General features: G+C 47.7%; 1 protein-coding gene across 1 annotated transcript; it reads left to right on the top strand.

Moving 5' to 3' along the window:
* Positions 1 to 387: 387 nt before the first annotated feature.
* CIZ1 (CDKN1A interacting zinc finger protein 1) lies at positions 388 to 19,806 on the top strand. The gene is made up of 16 exons (XM_084272344.1): positions 388 to 450; positions 770 to 894; positions 2,994 to 3,109; positions 5,565 to 5,731; positions 6,738 to 6,873; positions 7,760 to 7,820; positions 10,604 to 10,683; positions 11,048 to 11,127; positions 12,187 to 12,369; positions 12,724 to 12,854; positions 13,270 to 13,354; positions 13,949 to 14,062; positions 14,341 to 14,520; positions 15,177 to 15,246; positions 16,343 to 16,464; positions 19,054 to 19,806. Exons 2-16 carry the CDS (start codon positions 797 to 799, stop codon positions 19,660 to 19,662), a joined length of 2,232 nt encoding a protein of 743 aa, XP_084128470.1. The 5' UTR covers positions 388 to 450; positions 770 to 796; the 3' UTR covers positions 19,663 to 19,806.
* The last annotated feature ends 70 nt before the right edge of the window (positions 19,807 to 19,876 follow it).

Below are 19,876 nucleotides of genomic sequence, written 5' to 3'. Positions count from 1 at the left end.
ATACTGGGGTTTTTTTTCCATCTCCATGGCGAGATGATTACCACAGATTCCCCACGACTCTTTAACAAACAACAAACAAAAAAACCCCACCCAAAAAACCCCAACAAAGAGCAGAACCCCCACGCTCTTAGGTGCCACCTGCTCCCCCTCTGCGGCCGTTTTTTCCATTCTCCCCGCCCGGCTCTGGGCAGATGGTGTCCATCCTCTCCAGGGACAGGGGACCCCGCTTCTGTGGCGAGGGTGAGAAATGGAGGTGCTGCAAGCCGGGGCGACCTGAGAGGAAGCTCCGAGGTTGAACCCGAGCCTTGCGGGGGCGGCCGAGTCCTCCAGCCCTGCCCAAGGAGCTGCCTCCTGCCTGGGATCGGCCGCGGGGCCGGGCAGGTGGTTGTTATCCCCGGCGGGAAGATGGAGGCGGCTGGCGGGGAGCTCTGAACGCCGCGGGGCTGCACCGTGAGTGCCGGCAGCGAAGGGAAAGGGCCGCGGCTGCCTGCCCGCTCCGGCCCCGCCGCGGGGAGCGGGGCGGACTGCGGGCTCCGCTGGCAGGGGAGGGTGGGAGCGGGTTTTGGGAGGTGGGGTTTGGAAACCTCCTCCACAGGCTGCTGCTTGCGATGACCCCGGAGGGAAGGAGGAGGAGGAGGAAGGGGGGGATCGGCTCAGTGAATGAATGGGCGGCAGCGGCGGCGGCGGCTCCCCAGCTCAATGGCTGCTGGGCTGATAGGCGCCAGCCCCGCAGCCGCTGCCTCCCTCGCCCTCCCGTGTTTTGTCTCAGGCTCGCTCCGCTCGGAGCTCCCCAGACATGTTCAACCAGCAGCAGTTCCAGCAGCAGCTGCTGCAGCTCCAGCACCTCCTTCAGCAGCAGCAGCACCACCACCCCCCGGCGCAGCAGGGAGGCCGGTAAGCGCCGCTACGCGAGGCCGGGGATCTCGGGCCTGTCCCGGGGGACCGCTCTCCTCCCCTTCCCTCCCCTCCGTCCCGTCTCGCCCCGCAAGAGCTGCGGTGGGGCTGGCTGCGGGCCGGCCCTCCCTCGGCGGGGAAGGCGACAAAGGGAGGTGGCGGCCGGGGGCGTGAGGGGCGCAGGCCTCGGTCAGGGGTAGGGAGTGGAGGGGCGTGGAGGCCTCGGGGGGCGGCAAGGGAGGAGGGCGGGTGGCCTGGAGGGGCCGGGGGGCGAGTAGGGGGTGGGGGGCGATGCCTGAGGGAGGGCGGAGGGCTGCGGGGCGGGAGGGGCTGGGCTGCGGGGCGGCGGCCTGCGTGGGGCGGCACACCCCGCGCTGGGAAGGGAGAGCGGGCGGCTCGGGGGCGGCTGTAGCTCTTGAACTTCAGCGCTCGGGAGGTGCCTCCTCTCTCAGCTCGCCGGGGTCGCTCCCGCCGCGGAGTCCCCGGGGGAGCGTAGGGCGGCCCCGGACAGATTGTGTAGGAGGGGACGGTGCTCCGGAGCCGAGCGGGCGAGGGCCCGTGTGAGCGCGGAGCTGAGGCAGCGAGGAGGGGGCTCAGGGGAAAACGCCTTCTCAGGCAGAAGGCATACCCCTAGCTGAGCCACCCTGAGCTGGAGACACACGCTCCGTTTTATTGTTGAACTTCACTTATTTATCTTCTTTCTTCCTTTCTCTGGCTGGGTCTCCTGGCCTGGGGGAGATTATTAAACTTATTTCTGCAGTGCTGAGGGTGTGACTGAGCACTCTGTGTCTGCGTGTGTGTAGAAAATCATGGTTTGTATGCTAAAAAGGCAAGTGACATCTGTCACAAATAAAAAGGCAGATAGCTGGGGCTTTCCTGAGCGATGTAAGAGAGAAAATAAGTGTCTTGTGAAGGAGCAGTTGTGCCGGATGAGCTGAGATTTGTAGAACTAACAAATTCTCTGAAATTATGCATTTATTTGCGGTGATGTTTCTCTGTAAACCCTCTGGAAATTCAAAGCAATGGGATGTGAATTTAAGAATAAAGTGAATTCCCTATTTAATAAATGATAATAATTGCTTTATCCTTATAAGGGATATGTCTCTGAAGTGGGAATCTTTCTATTCTGCTAGAAATACAAATCTCTCTAAATTTTTTTTTACGTTTTCATGTGTCTTTTAGTAGAAACAAACCCGCCCTTAAAATGCCGGCGTGGGGCTGGCTGGTAGATAGCACAGATGCATCTTACACTGTTAAAAGTGTGGTTTTTCTGATATAAATATCTCAGCTCTGAGACTGGAACAATCTAGAGCAGCAAATGTGAAAATGAGCTGCTGTAAATGCTGTTAAAGGGCTGGGTTTTTTTTTTTTTTCTCAGTGTGGATATTTTGATCCACGTTTGTACCTCTTTCCAGCTCTGACAGATACAGCTGTGTCAGCAGTCGTGTTTAGAGGTGGGCCTGACCTTGCAATCGCCTGAAGAAGTGCCTGCCAGTTCCTTCAGACTTTTCTCTCCTGTCTGCCTCGCTCTCCTTAGGACTAGAGAGCCCTTCTCAGCTCGCTGCTTCCTCCTCATGTTTTAAATATGAAGGCCGTGCTTTATTTTTCCATCCGGTTCTTGCAGTTAGGGGGCACCATTTACAGTTATGGCCTGTCTGGCTCCGTGTGGGAGGCATCGATTTTGGAAAAATGTGCTTTAAGCTACTGAGAAAACTCCCTGTTTTTCAGAACTTCTTTTTGGTTGTTGTGTTAAATGTAGTTGCTGATCTAGATCGCTCGTTTCTACTGACAAGTGCTGCATAATTCTGTAGAACTGCAGTCAGCTCCTGGGCTTTTTTTATGCTGCTTGACAGGCTTTATGTGGGCTTGGTGCTAAGGAGTTCTCTCTGACCTCAAATTCCTTGATAGACAATCTGTCAGCTTTGGAAATTCCAGGAGAGTGGAAGAAAGAGGATGCAGTGCAGGTGCACAGTATCTCTTCATGCCTGTATATCAGCATTTCAGCTGTTGGTTACTCCTCTGTTTTATACTTGTTCAGTGCCTGGAATTGAAGGGTACAGTTTTTATTGGGTTCTTATGATTAATGCCTTCTTTTCCAGGGGTTTGCCACCACCACAACAGCAACAGATGCTGAGCTTACGGGCAACAAACCAGCCATCGCTGCTCAATGCCAATCCTATGCTTCAGCGGGCCTTACTCATGCAGCAGATGCAAGGTACTGTCGTTATGGGAGACGCTTGCTTATTGGAGTTATTTAATCATCCATCATGGACTGAAACCATAGCCTGGCTATTTCTTGCTGAACCATTGCAGTCCCTGTATTTGGCAATTCCATTTGTTGTCTTTTTTTTTTTTCCCCTCTTCAAATTCATCCATAGTCCACATCACAGAGGTTCTGCAGTTGTTGAAAATTCCAACTGTTCACAACTGGGAATGGCACTAGGGAGGTATCAGGTTAGATACTACATACCTGCCTCCCTTCTTAGATTTGGCAGAGTATTTTGACAGCAATATGTTCAGATAAAATACTCATGATTTTTCTTATTTATCTTTCTTGGTTGGAATATTAAAACAATTTATTTCATTGTCTGTTACATGCACGCTGGTCTTGGTTGCAGTATGTGTTTGTCCAAGCTTAGTGCAGTATGAGCAAATAAAGTATATTGTCACATAAAATGCTTTGGCTTTCAGTTCTGTTGTGAAATTTCAATTCCCTGAAATGACTTGTCATTTGTGTGGTGGATAATATCACTGCTCTTCCATCACTCTGTTTCCACAAGTGGATTTTATTTTTTTTTTCCCAGATGTGGTGTTTTCAAAACAAATATGAGAAGCTGCCTTAATAATAGCATTGCTGCCATAAAGATATTAGGAACAAAGCTATGTTTTTATTTTTGCTCATGTCTTAACCTGACAGCTCTCTTCAACACAGAAAATCAGTACCTGGGATAGTTATAAAGTGCTGAGTTGAGATTAATGCCTGCAATTTTCATCTTCTCTGTGAATCATGCCCAGATGTGAAGACAATAGATTTATTCTGCATGTCATTAAGTCTCCTTTTGTTCTGTCTTGCCCATATAATGAGAGGGCTCTCTAGTGACTCCAGTGGCTCTCTATGGATCTCTCAGGTTGTAGGGAAACCGGCAGTGAAAAGGGACAAGCTGTGCTCTGAAGACTGGTGCCTGCATTTGTGTCAGGAGAGAAGTCAGCCATACTCTTTTCAGATCTGCTTGATGTTAGCATGGGCTGACCTTTTCCCCAAAGCAAAATCTCTTACTGAGAAGTTGTATTTAAATAGTATGCTGAGGACCTGAGGCAAATTAGATGAGAGCAGGATAAGGTATGTTAATGAACACTTTACATGCACTTTATCTTAGCCTTGTTCCTCTTCTTTTCACCTCTATGTGCTGGGTTGAGTTGTGACTTCTCTTTCAATGATCTACACCAGCTAGCTACAGGTAACATAATGTGGTTGTAACATCCAGTGTGGTCCTTCTTAGGGACCTGAACCTTTTTGGTCATTTGGGTTACATGCAAGAATATCTGATGCTGTAGTATTTTTATACCTGGCAAACATCAGCATAAATAATTCATTGACTGTGTGTGGCTTCAGCAATGGGAATAGGAAAAGAGAAGTACTTCAAGTTGAAACAGATGTGTGCTTCTTTAAAGGTACTAAACTGAGAGCAGAACATGATTTCTTGCCTTACAGCCTTTGTTTTTAATACAGCTATCTTTCTTTTTACAGTAAGAGATTGTTCATTGCAGGTAATAAAAGATTAGATTACTTTTGAAGACAAACGTGGAGGAGTACTTTGGATGGTGTTGCAGGCTTTAGACAGCATAGCTTGTTTTTTCACATTTTGGCTGCTTGTCTCCAAAGTTCACTGCCCTGTTTTTGACAGCTGCTAAAAATCCAGAGTGGACATTAATTCAAGTGAGAGGAAAAAGAAAAAGCAATATAAGTTCAGGTTTCCAGAATAGTAAGGCAGCTTCTGAGAGTATAGCTGAGGCATCTGGGCACATCCATCCCCTCACTCCCAAAATGGAGAATAGCAAAGACCGTAAGAAATAGTTAAGACTTAGTTCATAGCCTGTGGATGCTGAAAAGAACTGTTCAGGAAGCAGAGCATTATAATTGGAAATGGCAGAGTCTCAAGTGTTGGAGTCCAGGTTGTCATGTTGAGCTTGCACGATAGCCAGGTAGCAAAGAGGACTGTGGAATCTCTTGCTTGAAAAGTCCAGTGTTGTTTTAAGTGACACACTGTTACTGGCAGCAGTTAAACAGCACCCATCCTCTGCTGTGAGCTGCCAGCTGCACAAACGTGGGATGAATTCTCCTTTTTTTTTTTTTACAGAGAATTTCTGTAAAACAAGACTTTGCTGCAAGCACAAGTGCCAGCCTGCTCCTCCAATGGAAGAACTGCACTAATGATCTTAGCCTGCAGTGACAATGATCATTAAATACCCTGATACATCATAACAGTCGCTATCATAACACATTCTATTCTGTGTGTACTGAAGAGAGTACGGAGCACCCATGCAGTGCCCAGTCAAGTACAGGGTCTTGCACAGAGGAGCCCTTCCCCTCTCTGTCTGCTGCTTGTGCAGGCTTCCTCTGCTCTTTGCCCGCTGCAGGGTGGTGATACTCTGTGTGTTTGCATTTGTAGGAAACCTCCGTGGGTTTAACATGACGGCGCCAGCGCTGCAGCAGTTTTTCCCTCAGGCTACCAGACATTCCCTCCTGGGGCCACCACCTGTTGGGGTGTCACTAAAGCCCACTCGGCTGGGCTTCCCCAGCCTGCCCTTCCAGCGGCAGAACCGGACCTTTCGCAAGGTGGGCTTGTGGTTTCCAGCTGTTGGGGAGCTTTGTGTTCCTTCTGTGCTTGCAGCAGTTGACTGGGTTGTGGGTGGAGAACAAAAGAGAAGGGAGAGAGCCTTACAATGAAAACTACCTTCTGCACCCTGCTGCTGACACAAATGCAGAAATAAGCCCATATTCTTGTGGTCCATATTTACATTTCTGATGCCAAGGTTTCTTGTTACTTCTTGCCCAAGAGATAGAATTCCTCAGAGTGGAGCTATTTAAACCTAAGATATAAAACGAGCCTTTAGAAGTACCAACTTCAAAGTAATTACAATGGAGGAAATCCCAAATGAGGGCTTTGCTCTTCAAAGAGACTGAGTTCTGCCCCAGTAGCCTTCAAAACAGTTTGTTGTTACCAGATGACTTGCTCCTACTGTGGACACAGCCTCTTTGGGCTGTTTTCCTTTTTTTTTTTTTTTAATATCAGGATCATATTCTTGTGGATTTTGTAAAATACGCTTTTGTGTATGTGTAAAAACCCTTCTTACTTTCCACCATTAAGTCCTCTGTTGCATTCTGGAAATGGTTTTTTGGATTCATGAACCAATACTTCTCCTCTCTTAGGTTGGCTTTTGGATATCTGGTCCCATTCTGTCAAAAAGATGTGGTAGATAAGGTAGATTTCCACTCTTGGACTGTCCATCCTCCTCAGTCAAAAGGAAGGGTGTTTATTTAGGACTATTCTTATTCCCTGCCCATGTTCCTCTTGCCAGAGTCCCTTTGAAGTGACCCAACTCTCTCTGCTACTTAAAGCACTGCAGAAATATCATGGGTTGCCTGTAGAATTGAAGTGCCTTGCTCTGTTTAACTATGTAAAGTTGCCTGAAGCAAGACAGTCAGTCACAAACAATCTTTTCCCCGACATTACTGTGCACTGGAATTCCTGTTCCTGTCCCACAGTAAAAGTCTGGTGCTTTGGGAAGTGTGGCAGGTCTGAGGAAGGACAGAGCTGGCAGTGACTCACTACCCATTGCAGGACTTCCAGAGGGTCCCAGACAGGAAGCGAGAGCTGGATCCTGGTTCTTCATCTCAGACACAAGGGGATGAGAAAATGGAAATCTCAGAGGGAGTGCAAGCAGGGTCAGAGCAGAACAACTCCTTGCCATCCACAGGTAAGGGGAAGCCTGCAGTGAAACACATGCTTCTAGACATGATAAATTGCATTTTGCTATTCCTGCAGCAAAAGAGGTGCTTTAGTGTTAATCAGCTATACTGCTCTTAACTGTAAATACTGAAACTGCCTGTGTCAGCCTTTTGCTATGTGCTCTGTATCTCCTTTATTCCTGGATTTTTGTTTTCTTTTATAAGCTAGCTCCATATCTGTGGTTTGGAAGCCTCTCAGAAGTCACTTTGACAGCAGGCCCTGTTTAAGATGGGGGGGTGGGTAGAGGGGGAATAAAACTGGTTTGAAATCAAAGCTTCCACATCGCATTACCCACGCTGAACTCAACATCTGATGGAATCAAACACGTGAAGCAGAACCAGTCACAATTGACATGCAAAGGATGAGATGAGTAGAAAGAGTACTTGTACTTCAGTTGTCAGAACAGAAACTGCTGGCCCTGAATCTCTTAGTGTCGGGTACAATATGGACGTGGGAATGTTTGTTCTGGCTGAAAAGTGCCTCATCAAAAAATGCAGCCGTGTGAGGAGGCTGTGAGCAATCTGTATGTGGAGGGGAGAATTACCTGGTGAAACAGTTGCTGTTAGGTAGATGTGCCACCTTGGTTTATAGGAATGTTCCTGACACCCGCTTCGTAGACATCAACATGATTTCTTTCTGGGTGACACCTCATACAGTGTCACCTGCAATGAAACTCAAATCCCTTCGCTCGTTATCTAACCTTGTCACTATGATTCTCAAACTCAGAATAACCAAACTCATAGCAGTATTTGCTCTGGCAGATATTTTTGTTGGCACTGGCCATTCAGTTAAGGTACATGATCAAGGTGGCATGGTCTGCTTTGCTAAAGAGATCTCCTTCTGTGTTCCTGCAGGGCCAAGAACTCCAACAGAATCTCTGTTGAACATGGAGCCTGCAGCAAAAAGACTGAAGAGGTATTTATTGAGTGCAGTATTGAAATAGTTACTGGATTGTGAATTACTGTCTGATTTGGTTTTTATGGCTGTACTGTACTGGCCCTACATCTAGCTTGTGGGGAGGTACTTCAGTTGGTCATGGACAATTAAAAAATCTCCTGCTGCTTGCTGAGATCCAGGCTGTTGTAGGGTCTTTGCTATGGATGATCCAACTATGGGAATGAAAAATATGAGATGAGGCTCATGTAAACATGTTTGCTCATGTGTTCCCCTGCCAGGATTCTTGTAAGAGGCAGAGAGGTTCTTTTCTATTCTGATACATTTCTCTAATTTTCTTTCCTAAATGTCAAAAAGGGAAATGAACAGCCACGTATCAGAGAGAGGAAAAGCCATGGAATGCATTAGGTTACAGTAGGTGTAGGAGAGGGTAGTTTATTTTGAGGAATGAGGAAAGGGCATTGCCACTCCCTAGCTCACAAGCCTGTATCCATGTGTGTTGAGTTGTGTATCCCTTCTGCAAAGATTGTCTTGCCAGTCCCTCTGTCTGTTGGGTAAAAATAGCCAAAGACAATCCTGTTCCCTGCGAGGGATGCCCAGGCATGCTGGCCATGGCAGGCCCGTCTCGGCACTCCCTGCCCCTGCGCCCGGTGCTGGAAAGAACAGGCAAGGCGGTATTGCCATCTAGTGGGAAGGCACGTCACGGGGCTCCTGGTGCCATCTGCACCGTGCTGTACCTCTCCCAGAGCTGTTGCTGTTAGCTGGTGCAGAGGGAGAAGAGGAGGGATTGAATACAGATTTCTGGAGGCATCGATTTGAGAATTCTCCAACATATGTTAATGGCTGTGACTCAGGGCTCCTGGGTCCTCTTATCTTCCCTGTTAACAATTCACTGCGTGGTTTCGGACAACTTTCTTCACCTCTCTGTTTCCCATCTGTAGATTAGAGATTAATGGCTAGCTTTAGGGAGAATATTCCAGGATTACTTTGATGCTCAGATACCACCTTGATCATGTGAAACATTAAAGGGTGATAAATATTATGTGAGCAGGGACCGTTGTGAATTATGGGCTCTGATTAGCAAGAAAGTGAATAAATTTAATTAAAGCTAAGTCAAATGCATTTGAGCGTATGCTTTGTTAATCTGTTTGCCAAAGCTAATTTAATTTTAATTACATTAATATTTAGTAGGGTATTAATCAAGGTCCTGTTACATACACTGAAGAAAGAATCAAGGAATGACAGATCTCACTGCAGCAAGCCTGCTATTAGGAAAATCCTTTCCTAAGCATTAGTTAGGAACTGCCAGATTTGATGCATATATTATGGCTGGTGTTTACTTAGGGTAGATCATTCCTTAGCTTTTTCTTGAAGTGTTTGTTTACTGTAAGTAAACAGGTGATAGATCTCTGGGGGGAAAAAAAATAGTTTGCTGTTCTCCTATTGCCCTTCACAGATGAGAAGGGCATCTCTCCATCCATATCCCAAACTTGTGTTTCATGCTGCATTGTTCCATTTCCCTTTGGCCAGGAATTCCAGCCTCCTTCTTCATTTCAGGTTTTTCCCACTCCTGCCTTTTCTCCTATGTACTGGAACTACATCCTCGTTCTAGTGCAGGAAGAGGCACTCATCATCTTCAAATGCTCCTTGAACACCCACTTCTAGCATGGCCTGACAAGTATCCATGTAATACCATTTCCTCCTTAGATCATGCTTGTGATGGCTTTTGCTCCCCTAGATTGCTCCTTAGTTTTGCAGTTTAGGCTGCAAACCCTTGCCCTGGAGTGCTGTCACCATCTGTGTGTGGTATAGTGTTGAGTCTGCTGGCAGCACTTGACAAATTAATGCCAGCAACTCTTGTTTTCTTCGTGTTTGCACTGCCCAAACCCTGCTGCATATTTATAGCCGTGTAACCCAGTTACATTATCACTTATCAATCTGATACATCATGTGGTCTGTGTCTGGATCCCTGGATGCAGTACCTGCACTGTCTGCACGCTTGCTTGTGCAGAACGTGCTGCTCCCTGTTGGCAGGAGGACACCAGCGGGTGGGGTATTGAACTGGCCTGAGAGAGAAGACATTCAAATCAAAGTTTTAGCCCTGATGGAAAAACAGGGGGTGGAAAAAGACAGGGAAAGTATACTTTGTGCCCTCTGCAAGTCAACCATTTATCCTTAGCGGTCACCTCAGGATCTTTTTCTTTATTCTCCTTAGCAGTTCTCCAAATAAAACAAAGCAAAGTCTTTTCCTTTGTGATTGGTACAGCTCTGCTTCCCCCACAAGCAGAACTGTGGGGACTCTGGAGCAAAACATGACCCACGTGAACAGAGGAGGCAGTTACAAGGAAACCCCTTTGTAAGGCGCCATTGAGAACCGGTTCAGTTCTGACAGGTCGCTGTGTGTTGCCTCATGCACAGGGCAGCCCAGAGTACGGTCCAGGTATTGCGGTTTCCCTGCAGGTCACCGATCAAGGCAGGAGGGAGCTCTCAGAGCTCGTATTAAGAATATTTCCTGTGTGCACTTATATCCCTGCAGGCCTCTTGCAAGAGAGGGCAGTGTTCCAAAAAATTGGTTTTAACCTTCTTGTCCAGATTGTTTGGCTGCTGTTTCTGAGCCTGTTCTAGAGTGCCCACTCTTTGGTTTTATTTATTTCTGCTGAATCCTTACCTGAAATACCACTTCCAGTAGCTTATTGATTTGGGGGGTTAGTGGAGAGTGTGGTATCTTAGACCTGTGCCTTGGTGTGTCTTCTGAATGTCTTTGTAACGTGGAAAATAAGGTTATTTTCTTGATATCCTTGAAGTGTGACCGGGGAGTCTCTATTAGAGGATGCCACAGGCAGCAAAGAAGCAGGAGAGTCAAGCACCCATGTCCAAGCCGATGGTGAGTTGCTGGGTATGGTGATTTGCATTCTTTGCTGCAACTACCCCTGTAGATAAGCATCTGTAGATCCTGTGGGTCTCATCAGAAGTGTCCTTCCTCTGGTCATGCAAGACAGGGAAAGGAAGAGAAAGTCTAGGAACCAAATTCCCTAAACCCTGCTGCCTACCAAATGCAAATAACAGAAACTTTCCCTCTTTAATGTGGATTTATTTGGAGAAAGGCTTGTGCACTGGGCTTGTGGTGAACAGCACTGTGAGGAGAGCTCCCTGCCTTCATTCATGTGCTGCTTTGTGGGTTGGTTTTTTTTTTTCTTCTGTCATTGCTGCTTTGATTTAAGGCAGCTAAAAGGATCATCCCTTCCTAGGTACAGACAATGCGAAGGAGTACACAGCTGAAGACCTCTCTAAAGAGAGGAAATTCTTGGAGGAACCAAAGGCTCCTGAGGTGAGTAGGCGCCACTCCACGCAGGCTGGGGTGGTATAGAACATAGAAGCTCCCCCTCCATCCCAGAGAAGCCTGTTGCCACTGGGAACGAGATGGCACCCACGTCTGGAGCTCTGTCTCCTGCTGTTAGCTGTTGTCCCTGGCAATAAGGCATAATATGTCTGCAATTAGCACGCCGTTTGCTCTGACTTGCTGCTTTTGTACCTCTGCTAAACTGCACCTTACCTACTGCTGGCTGTTTGTGGGTGCTGGGGTTTGTTAAGAGTTTGCTGTTCACCTGGAAGGATGGAAAGTTGAATTGAAAGAGCCCCTAGAAAATATATGTATTGAGGTCTTTAGCTAAATATGTCATTTATGTTGCTGAAGAGCTGGTGTAAAGTAATTCAGGTGATGGTAGTAAAGATGCAGCTGCTGTGGGACTTGGAGTCACAGCAGGTATGAGGGGAGATAGAGGGAGTCTGTGCTTTGGAAATGCAGCTTGGAGAAATGAGGCACTGGTGAAGCCAGCCACCCCAGAGGCTTTTGCATGAAACACCTTGTCCATATGCCAGATGTTAAAGCAGGATCTGATGCTGTGTAAATGTGGAAGCAGGCAAAAATTTAACCCGTGGTGTGAAACAGAGTTGATAGTCCTCCATACCTGGAGACCTTTCCTGATGGGATTGAAGGTATCACCCTGCCCTTGTTTGAGTTCCTTACTCCATCAGGCCTGGTGCTGAGCTGCCTTTAGTTCTGCAGTGGAGAAACATGAGCTGATCGTGTCCCTTACCAAGGCATTGTTTGCTGCTCCAGTCTCCAGAGACTGAATCATTCAGTGTCCAGAGGCTGGAGAAGCAGCCATCTGTACTAATAGGTCTGGTACTATGGCACAGGGATGGCTGATGAGTGGTGCTGGGAGGAGGAGTGTGTATGAGTCTTTCTGATCAGTCTCCTATGGATTCAAGCCTAGATGTATCTTCTTAAGGGATGGGGAGCTTAGGTCACATACAAAAAGCAGGTATAATTTCTAGTGTATTTTACTGAGAGATTGGACTTAATCTTTACTACTTCTTTTGGCAGGTGTTGAGCTCTGGGGGATCACTCAAAGTGACTATCCAGCAGAGCAGTGAGAGCAGAGCCATCAGTACAACAGCTCTGAAACCAGGGCACTGGACCTGTGAGGTGGGCACAGCTGATCCCAACCCTGAATCGGTCCTTAAATTCTACTGTTACATCTGCAAGACCAACTGCTGCAGTCAGCAGGTAAAAATCCCCAGGTCTGGCTGGGACAGGGGTGGTCAAGAGAAGTGATTTAGAGGACTAGCTGACACGGGGAGGTGCAGCAGGAGGCTTGTTAGTGAGGGCTCTTGCTTCAGGAACAAGAACATTAAAAAAATGATGACAGGCTTGCCAATAAAATAAACTGCTCTTGAAGAGCTGGCAGTCAACTGCTAGAGAGAGAATGTGGGTGGACCCACAGGCAGCCATGCTCTTAAGCTTTTATATCATTTCATTGTTAAAAAGCAGTCAAGAGAATGGAAAGCATAGCTCACACCTATTATTTTCTGTGTGGTGAATACATTTAAATGGATTTTTCTCCTAACCTCTCTCTCTCAGAATTTCCAATCCCACATGGCTGGAATTCAGCACCAGCAGCGACTTGGGGAGATTCAGCATATGAGCAATGTTTGTTTTGTTTCACTACTGCCCATGGTGAAGGAGCAGAAGGTGCTGGCAGAGAAAGATGGGTAAGTGTTGGTCCGCACTAGAAAACAATCTCAGTATGGACCTACATGGGTTCTGAAATTCCTCACTGCATCAGGGTGCTCCTGTGCTCTAGGTACGGTCCAGATTTCTCTGGTTTTGGGGGCCTTAATCTCCTACAGGCAACTTTCTTCCTGCTGAAGAACACCAGTCTTGACTTTGACCTGCTGTGTAGTTTTTAATTCAGTAGATCAGTCAGATGCTTGTTTTAACCGGTGCCTTTCTGTCAGCATGAGCTACAGCAACCTATATAAATGTCTGGGGGGAGGAGAAGATAAATCCAAGCCTGTAAAGATAGGAATGGTGGGGAAAACAATGCCAAGAACAGATTGCAAACTCCAGTATTCTATGGAGAATGTAAAAAGGTGTGACTTAGAGATATATCTGTTCTCACTTCAGAGAGACCCAGCAGCGATGGTGTAACACTTGTCAGATACACTTCACAGGGGATCTGATCAAACATCGCAGGACCCAAGAACACAAGGTAACAGCCATAGTGTGGATTTTGTCTTTGCATTGACCTTTTGTGGGGGTTGAGTGGAAGTGTCTAGCATCTCCTGCTTCCCAAGCAGCGAAGGAAGAGTGATTGCAGTGGAGAAATGCACATCATGTTCTGCCAGTAAAGTCCTCGCTGTCTGAGGGCACTGCCATGCTGCCTACTGCCTCTGAATGCTGGCACTGATTGAGCTCTCAGTTACCATGCTGTGTTGGTATTAATATACTGCCTAAAGCACCTCTAGTTTATAATTCTTGATTTACCTCAGTAAATATGGCCTGTCATGCTCCCCTAATCAATTGAATGGAGGAATTGATGAGCAGCCTGTAAATTTTCCAAGCCAAATTTAGGCAGGACATCATATTTATTGGCTCCTAGGGGAGAAGTGCCACAACACCTTTTATAAGCTAGATTTGGTTTGCTCTGCATGTTTTCCATCTTTTTGGCAGATAAGAGCTAGGGAATCCTTTCTGCTGAAAAGACGACCCTCTTTGTGGTCTCTCTGTTTTAGATGTAGGGGTTGTGGTTTTGTCTCACTCAGGAGGTGCCTCTTGTGACCTTGAATTGATACTCTTTCCTTAGCTGGCCAAGCGTTCGCTCCGTCCTTTCTGCACTGTCTGCAGCCGACACTTCAAGACTCCCCGCAAGTTCGTGGAGCATATGAAGTCCCCTGAGCACAAGCAGAAAGCCAAAGAGGTAACACTGCCCAGGACTGAAACACGGTGGAGCTGGTTAATTCTTTGCTTCCCTGGCTGTTGCAGGGATGAAAGCAAGATGTAATTTTCATCTTTGTTTGAACTTCAATTTTTAGAGCTTAAATTGAGTGGAAAAAGGATGAGGAGGTGAATGTGTCTAGAAGCAAGATAGCTTTGTGCCCCTTGCAGTCCCTTCTACTCATCAAAGGCAGCCTGTTCTGAGTCTGGGCTCTTCCTTGGTTAAATGGAGACTGCAAAGATCTATTCTCTACCTGACAGGTGAGGCTAGGAGAGAAGGAGATGGGCAGCCCAGAAGATTCAGAGGAGTTGATCACAGTGGATGCTGTTGGCTGTTTTGAAGATGATGATGAAGAGGAAGAGGAGGAAGAGGGGGGAGCTGGTGAGGAGGAAGATCTTGATGTAGTGCTGATGGAGAATGAGGATTCTGCTGCCAAACAGGTATGCCATGCACACACACACCCCCACACACACACAAAAGTGAAGGAATGATCTGAGGATCTGCTGTGGGATCCTGTGACTTAGTCGGTCTTGGCTGGTTGAGCTCAGGGTGTCAAAAGTTGAGGCAACGTTGCAGAAGGGTGAGAGGACTTTGGGGTTCTCCCAGAGCACAGGACAAAAGAGAATCAGGCAGTATGTGTGGGATGCAGGAAGGAGTTTCTACTGTGCTGTACAGCACCTACTGGTGCCTTGAGACATTACCTTGTTGAGGAGCATAAGCAATGTTTTTTTTCAAGGGAAGCAATTTCTGACCAAGACATGGACATAGTGTCTCTGAATAGCCCAATAGCAGTTTGGTCTCACATGTGTGGAGGTTTATCTCGATAAATATCATTTTCCCAGTAAAGAGCAGTGGCCAAGAAGCAGGTACATGATCAAGATCCTTCAGGCTTGGAGTGCAAGGGGCATTTCTAAGCCTTGGAAGGAAATGGCCTCCTGACATTGGGTTTTGTATCTGTCCCTAACCAAATGCCATGCAAGTCTGTCTCTGGTATGTGAATCCTCTGTTTTGCTCCTAAGCTTACCAGAAAAATGTAGAAGCCCAGGAAGGGAACTGGCTTAGGTACAGGAGGCACTAATGTTCTTTTGGTTTCCAGACTGGGCTGAAGGAAGTGTCTTTGGAGGATTACGAAGGAAGCGAGACGTATTGTCCAGACACAGCCTATGGTAAGCAAGCAGAGTTAAGCACAAAGGGCCCACAGAACCTTCTCTGACCACATGCCGTATCTGTAAGAGGATGGTCTCTACCTACTGCTGTACCGAGTTCTTGGGCCGTAGCATTCACCATCTGCATCAGACTGGTGCAGGTCACTGCTGCCAGGAGAAAGAGACAAACGTTGCTTTATTGCTGTGTGATAAGACATAAGGATGTGATTGATGTTTGTCAGCTGCCTTTTGCTTTGAAGAAGAAAGGATGAGCGCCAGATACCTTACCAAGGTAGGAAATGGAATGAGCAGGTCAGGAGTACAGAAGAAAGTAGGTAGCAAAGGAGAGATGCTCTGAAAAGATGGAGCCTGGAAGCATATTGATTAGAATGCTTTCCAACAGAAATGCAGCTTGTGTGGAGATACTGAGCAGTACTGACAGTATCGAGCTCTCTGCCAGAGCCCAAACTGTGCATGTTTCCTCCGCTTCAGAACCCCCGCGCTCTACCTAGCGGTTACTCAGACATGTTGCTGGACTGGTGGGCAGCGTTGTCTCCAGATGGCTGTCTCTGATCCCCACTCTGTAAGCGATTCTGACTTCAAACCTCTAATGGCCACTGGTGTTGCGAGGAGGGCAGCTCTGCAGAGGCTGTTTTGTGCCCAAGGAGAGCTCTGTTTACACCAATCTTCCATATTGCTGTAACCTTCCACTATCGTGTGGCAGATGGAACAATGATTCATGCTGTGAATGTTCTCTGCGTGTTCCTCTTGCGCGCCTGCTGTCTTCTGCTTGGTTTGATCCCATTGCATTAGATCACATGTTCTCTGTAGTTTTCCATTGTATTCTTTTTCCTTCCCTCCCCCTTCAATGCTCTGTGTAGTTTCTTTGCTCTGGCAGCCAGATTTCTCTCTGAATATCAACCACACAGCCATTCCATGGTAAGACGAGATATTCAGCAAGTCATCTTGCAAAATCCCTGATTAACAGAAGCAAAGCTTTCCACATCACTTTTTTTCTTCCCCCCCTGTCCCCCCTCCCCTTCCCCTTTAACATGCTTTCATTATTTGAGTTCCATTCAATGTGATCTGTGATTTCCCTTCCCCTCCCGTTCCACAGGCCTGGATTTTCTGGTCCCCGTCGCAGGTTACCTCTGCAGGCTGTGTCACAAATTCTACCATAGCGACTCTGCTGCCCGGCTCGCACACTGCAAGTCCCTGATGCATTTTGAGAACTTTCAGGTTAGACCCTTTGGCGATTGCATGGCCTGGCATTTGTTCCCCCTGTGCGTGTCTCTTCAGCGAATCCACCACCTTAGCTGTCTCGTCCTCAGCTCATTTCCATCATCCTCAGTGTCCATTGTGCCATAGCTTTCTCCTGGTGTGCTCTGTGTCTGTCTCTCCCATCACCCCTGTAGATCTGAAACTAGTCCAGTCCTGCTTCCCAGCTGCTACTGCTGCTGTCATCTTGTTGCCCGTTTCTGGCTGGAAATCTTCCTCAGAGTGTCTGCTCTGTTTGCTGAACCTGTGGAGTCTGTCGTTCAGTCTAGGCCTCTTCTCTTAGACAGATTACAAGTGGGTCAAGGTGGGGAAAGAACAAGAGTCGGAGGTTGTTCCTTTTAAAGTCAGCTGGTACATACTCATCTGTTCATGCAGTATTGCAGGAACAGCTCCTTTAGCCAAAATTGCAGGTGGGATTCATCCCTGAAGGGGCCTGGTGAAATCAGATACTCTAGAAATCCGGAAATTGAACATTACAGACTTCATGTGATGGAAGCTACAAGCTGGTCAGAGTCCATTTGGTTCCCAGGGTCAGCCTGCAGCAGGAAGTCAGTCTGTCTGTCTGTCTGCTACCCTTTCCTAGAAACTCCTTAGCACAAAGCTCTGCCAACTGATGCTGTTCCTTTGCTTTACTGGCTCTACCTAAAGAAGCCGTATTGCCCTTTGCTGCTTTCGTATCTAGAAGCTTTTCCTACTGGGCTGGCCTGGAATCTGCCTCCATCGTCTGTCCTTGTTGACGTTCCAGGGGGTGAGGGGCCTGGATTTTAGTACCTTGTAGGGGTATTTGCAGGGCTTGCACTGTCTCTGCCCTCTCCCGTGACCGCTGCCTGGGAAGGAGAGTGATACTCCCTGACCACATCAAGGAGGGAGGCTCCCACACTGACCTCTACCTGCACCCAAACCCTACTCCAACAAAAGTCCTTTCCTACCACAGATGTATCCAGCTTTTGTTAAGAGTTTAAGAGCAAAAAATTCTTAGTGTGTTCTAGCAGTCTTCAGACAGGGTAACTGTTCCTAGTCAACCCTGGCTGCCTCCAGGGAGAGGTGGGGTGCTGCAGAAGCCAGCACATAGAGCAGTGGATATGGAATGGCGAGTACAAGGCCCATCACAGCTGCTCCTCCATGGTTGCTCATCCTCTCCCACTCCTGCAGCGGGTTGCTTCAGGAGTGAAGGAATCAGCCTTGCCATTTTCCTGGCTTATTTTAGATCAGCTTGGAGTGAAACTGCAGTGGCAGTGCGTATGCCTCCCTTTTGGCCCACTTAGAGCTGAAATCAGACGCTCTTCAAACGGATGCCAGAGTGACCTGGAGGGATTATTTATGACAAGAGTCCAACCTTCAATATCTGCAGGCAGATAACTATTATTTTTGACTGCCTGAGCCCCTTGGGATTGTCACAGTCTGAGTTAAATCATTGCCAGTTTCTGGGGTGCTCTGATGAGAGGAGCTCAGCAGAAGGCTTCAAAGCAGAGAACTATCTGCTGGTGAGGCTGCTCACAGCATCACTCTGAAAACCAATTGGCACACTTGCACCTGGTTTAGTTTACAGTATTATGACTCAACTGATCTAGTTCCAGTGTGCTATATCGTGCATATCCCATTATTTGAGGACAGGGAAAGAGCAAGCCTGCAGTGATAACCTGAATTAACACTGTAAGGCTGCAAGTTTGATGTACTGTAATTCCATCTTGTGGACTACAATAGCGCTGCTTAAGGCAGTGGTGAAAGCCAGCACACTCTAAAGGTCCCAGGGACCCTTCAGCAGAAAGCTCCAAGTCTGGGACTGGAAGGCCAGATGCCCACAGCATGTTAAAGCTATACAGAGCTGCTGTTTTTCTGCAGTCCAGTCTTGAAAATGGCTAGTAGCCATTTCAGTCTCTTCAGCCCTCTGCGGGTTCATTGCAATAGCTACTGCAAACGAGTTGTTTTATTGGTGATACACTGTTATTCTGTAGAGAACCTCAGTACCTTGTAACCAGAGGATAAGCCTGTTACCTTAGTGTTCCTGTCAACAAGCTCACTGACTGTAGCGATTGTAGCAGCAGAGTGAATAAATCTTACAGTTCCAACTCAAGCCTTGCTTTGGCCAATAAACATGAAGTCACAGCTCTGTAGCCAAGGGCAGTGCATAGCTCCGTGTATCCAGGGTATACACTCAGGGTTACATCCTGGCAACAGCTGAAGCAAGAGCTGTCACTCACACTGTTACATCTATGAAGTCCTGAATCTGATGGAGATGAACAGTTGCCACCACACGTTTTTTGTCTCAGGAGCCAGAGGTTTGCCATGCGCTCGCTCAGCGTTAAGCAATGCCAGGGGGACTTCAGCTTTTAATACCACCACTTTTCCCTCACAGGAGCTGACCCTTCTCTGCCTGAAAGCCTGAGCAGCCAGGCCAGGAGAGCTGCTGAGACAAGTCGTGCCCCTGCAGATTCTAGCTGCCACTCACCACTGTTTTTGTACAGGTTTTCCTGGACCAGCTGCTACTTTGCTGCAGTGACAGCAGCCGAGCTGAGCTTGTCACTCACGGTGGTTTGTTTGTATTTGCAGAGATACAAGGCAGCAAGGCATCGTGCCACAGCTGCCTACCCCGAGGCTCCTTTGCATTCCCAGAGCTCCAGCTCCCAATTGCTGGATGATCCAAACCAGCCTCGCGCTACAACAGCAGATACCAGCAAGCTGAATGATGATCGTGGGATAGACAAGGAGAGTAGAGATCTCTCAGCCCTGCAGGAACAAACTTCGAGGTCTCTGGAGGGTAAGGGGGAGCTGGCTGCCTCTGTAGCAGAGGGCAAAAGCCGAGCCAGCGTGACTGACGACGTGTGTGGCATCATGGTTGTAGAAGATGATCTGCAGGAGGAGAGCGAGTCCACTGCCGCGAGTGCCGAGCGCCCGCTCCCCGGGGAGAACCGCACTGCAGGGGTGCTGCTGGGACACGCTGTGTCTGAGGAGGAGGAGGAGGAAGAGGAAGCCAATGCAGCCAGGCAAAGGGTTGCAGATGCCTACCAGGATCCAGGGAGTGGAGGGGGTTTAGGACAGAACAAGGCAGCAAACACAGGCCAGGAGGCGGTGGCAGAGCCTTCCTCCCTAGCCAAAGGTGAGACAGTCAGTCTCACCTCTGCAGGGTGCAGACGCTCTTCTAGGCGCAAACCCAGATAGAGTGGCCTTAAAGGGAGAGCCCTTCACATATGATATTTGCTGGAAATGTTTATTTTCGGAGTCTTTTAATAGAGCAAAAACCTTCAACTTTACTGCTGTTTTTATTTTAAGAATAAAATAAGCCTGGCTTTAGCGTGTCTAATACAGGATGGTGTTGGTTATTACTTGTACAGTGGGGATACAGTAATTATGTGGACAGACTGAGGCTTGGATT

Source organism: Gallinula chloropus, assembly GCF_964237585.1.
Source record: "Gallinula chloropus genome assembly, chromosome: 18".
Lineage (NCBI taxonomy): Eukaryota > Metazoa > Chordata > Aves > Gruiformes > Rallidae > Gallinula > Gallinula chloropus.
Note: the sequence above shows the minus strand (reverse complement) of the source record. Positions and strands in the feature narration are given on the sequence as shown.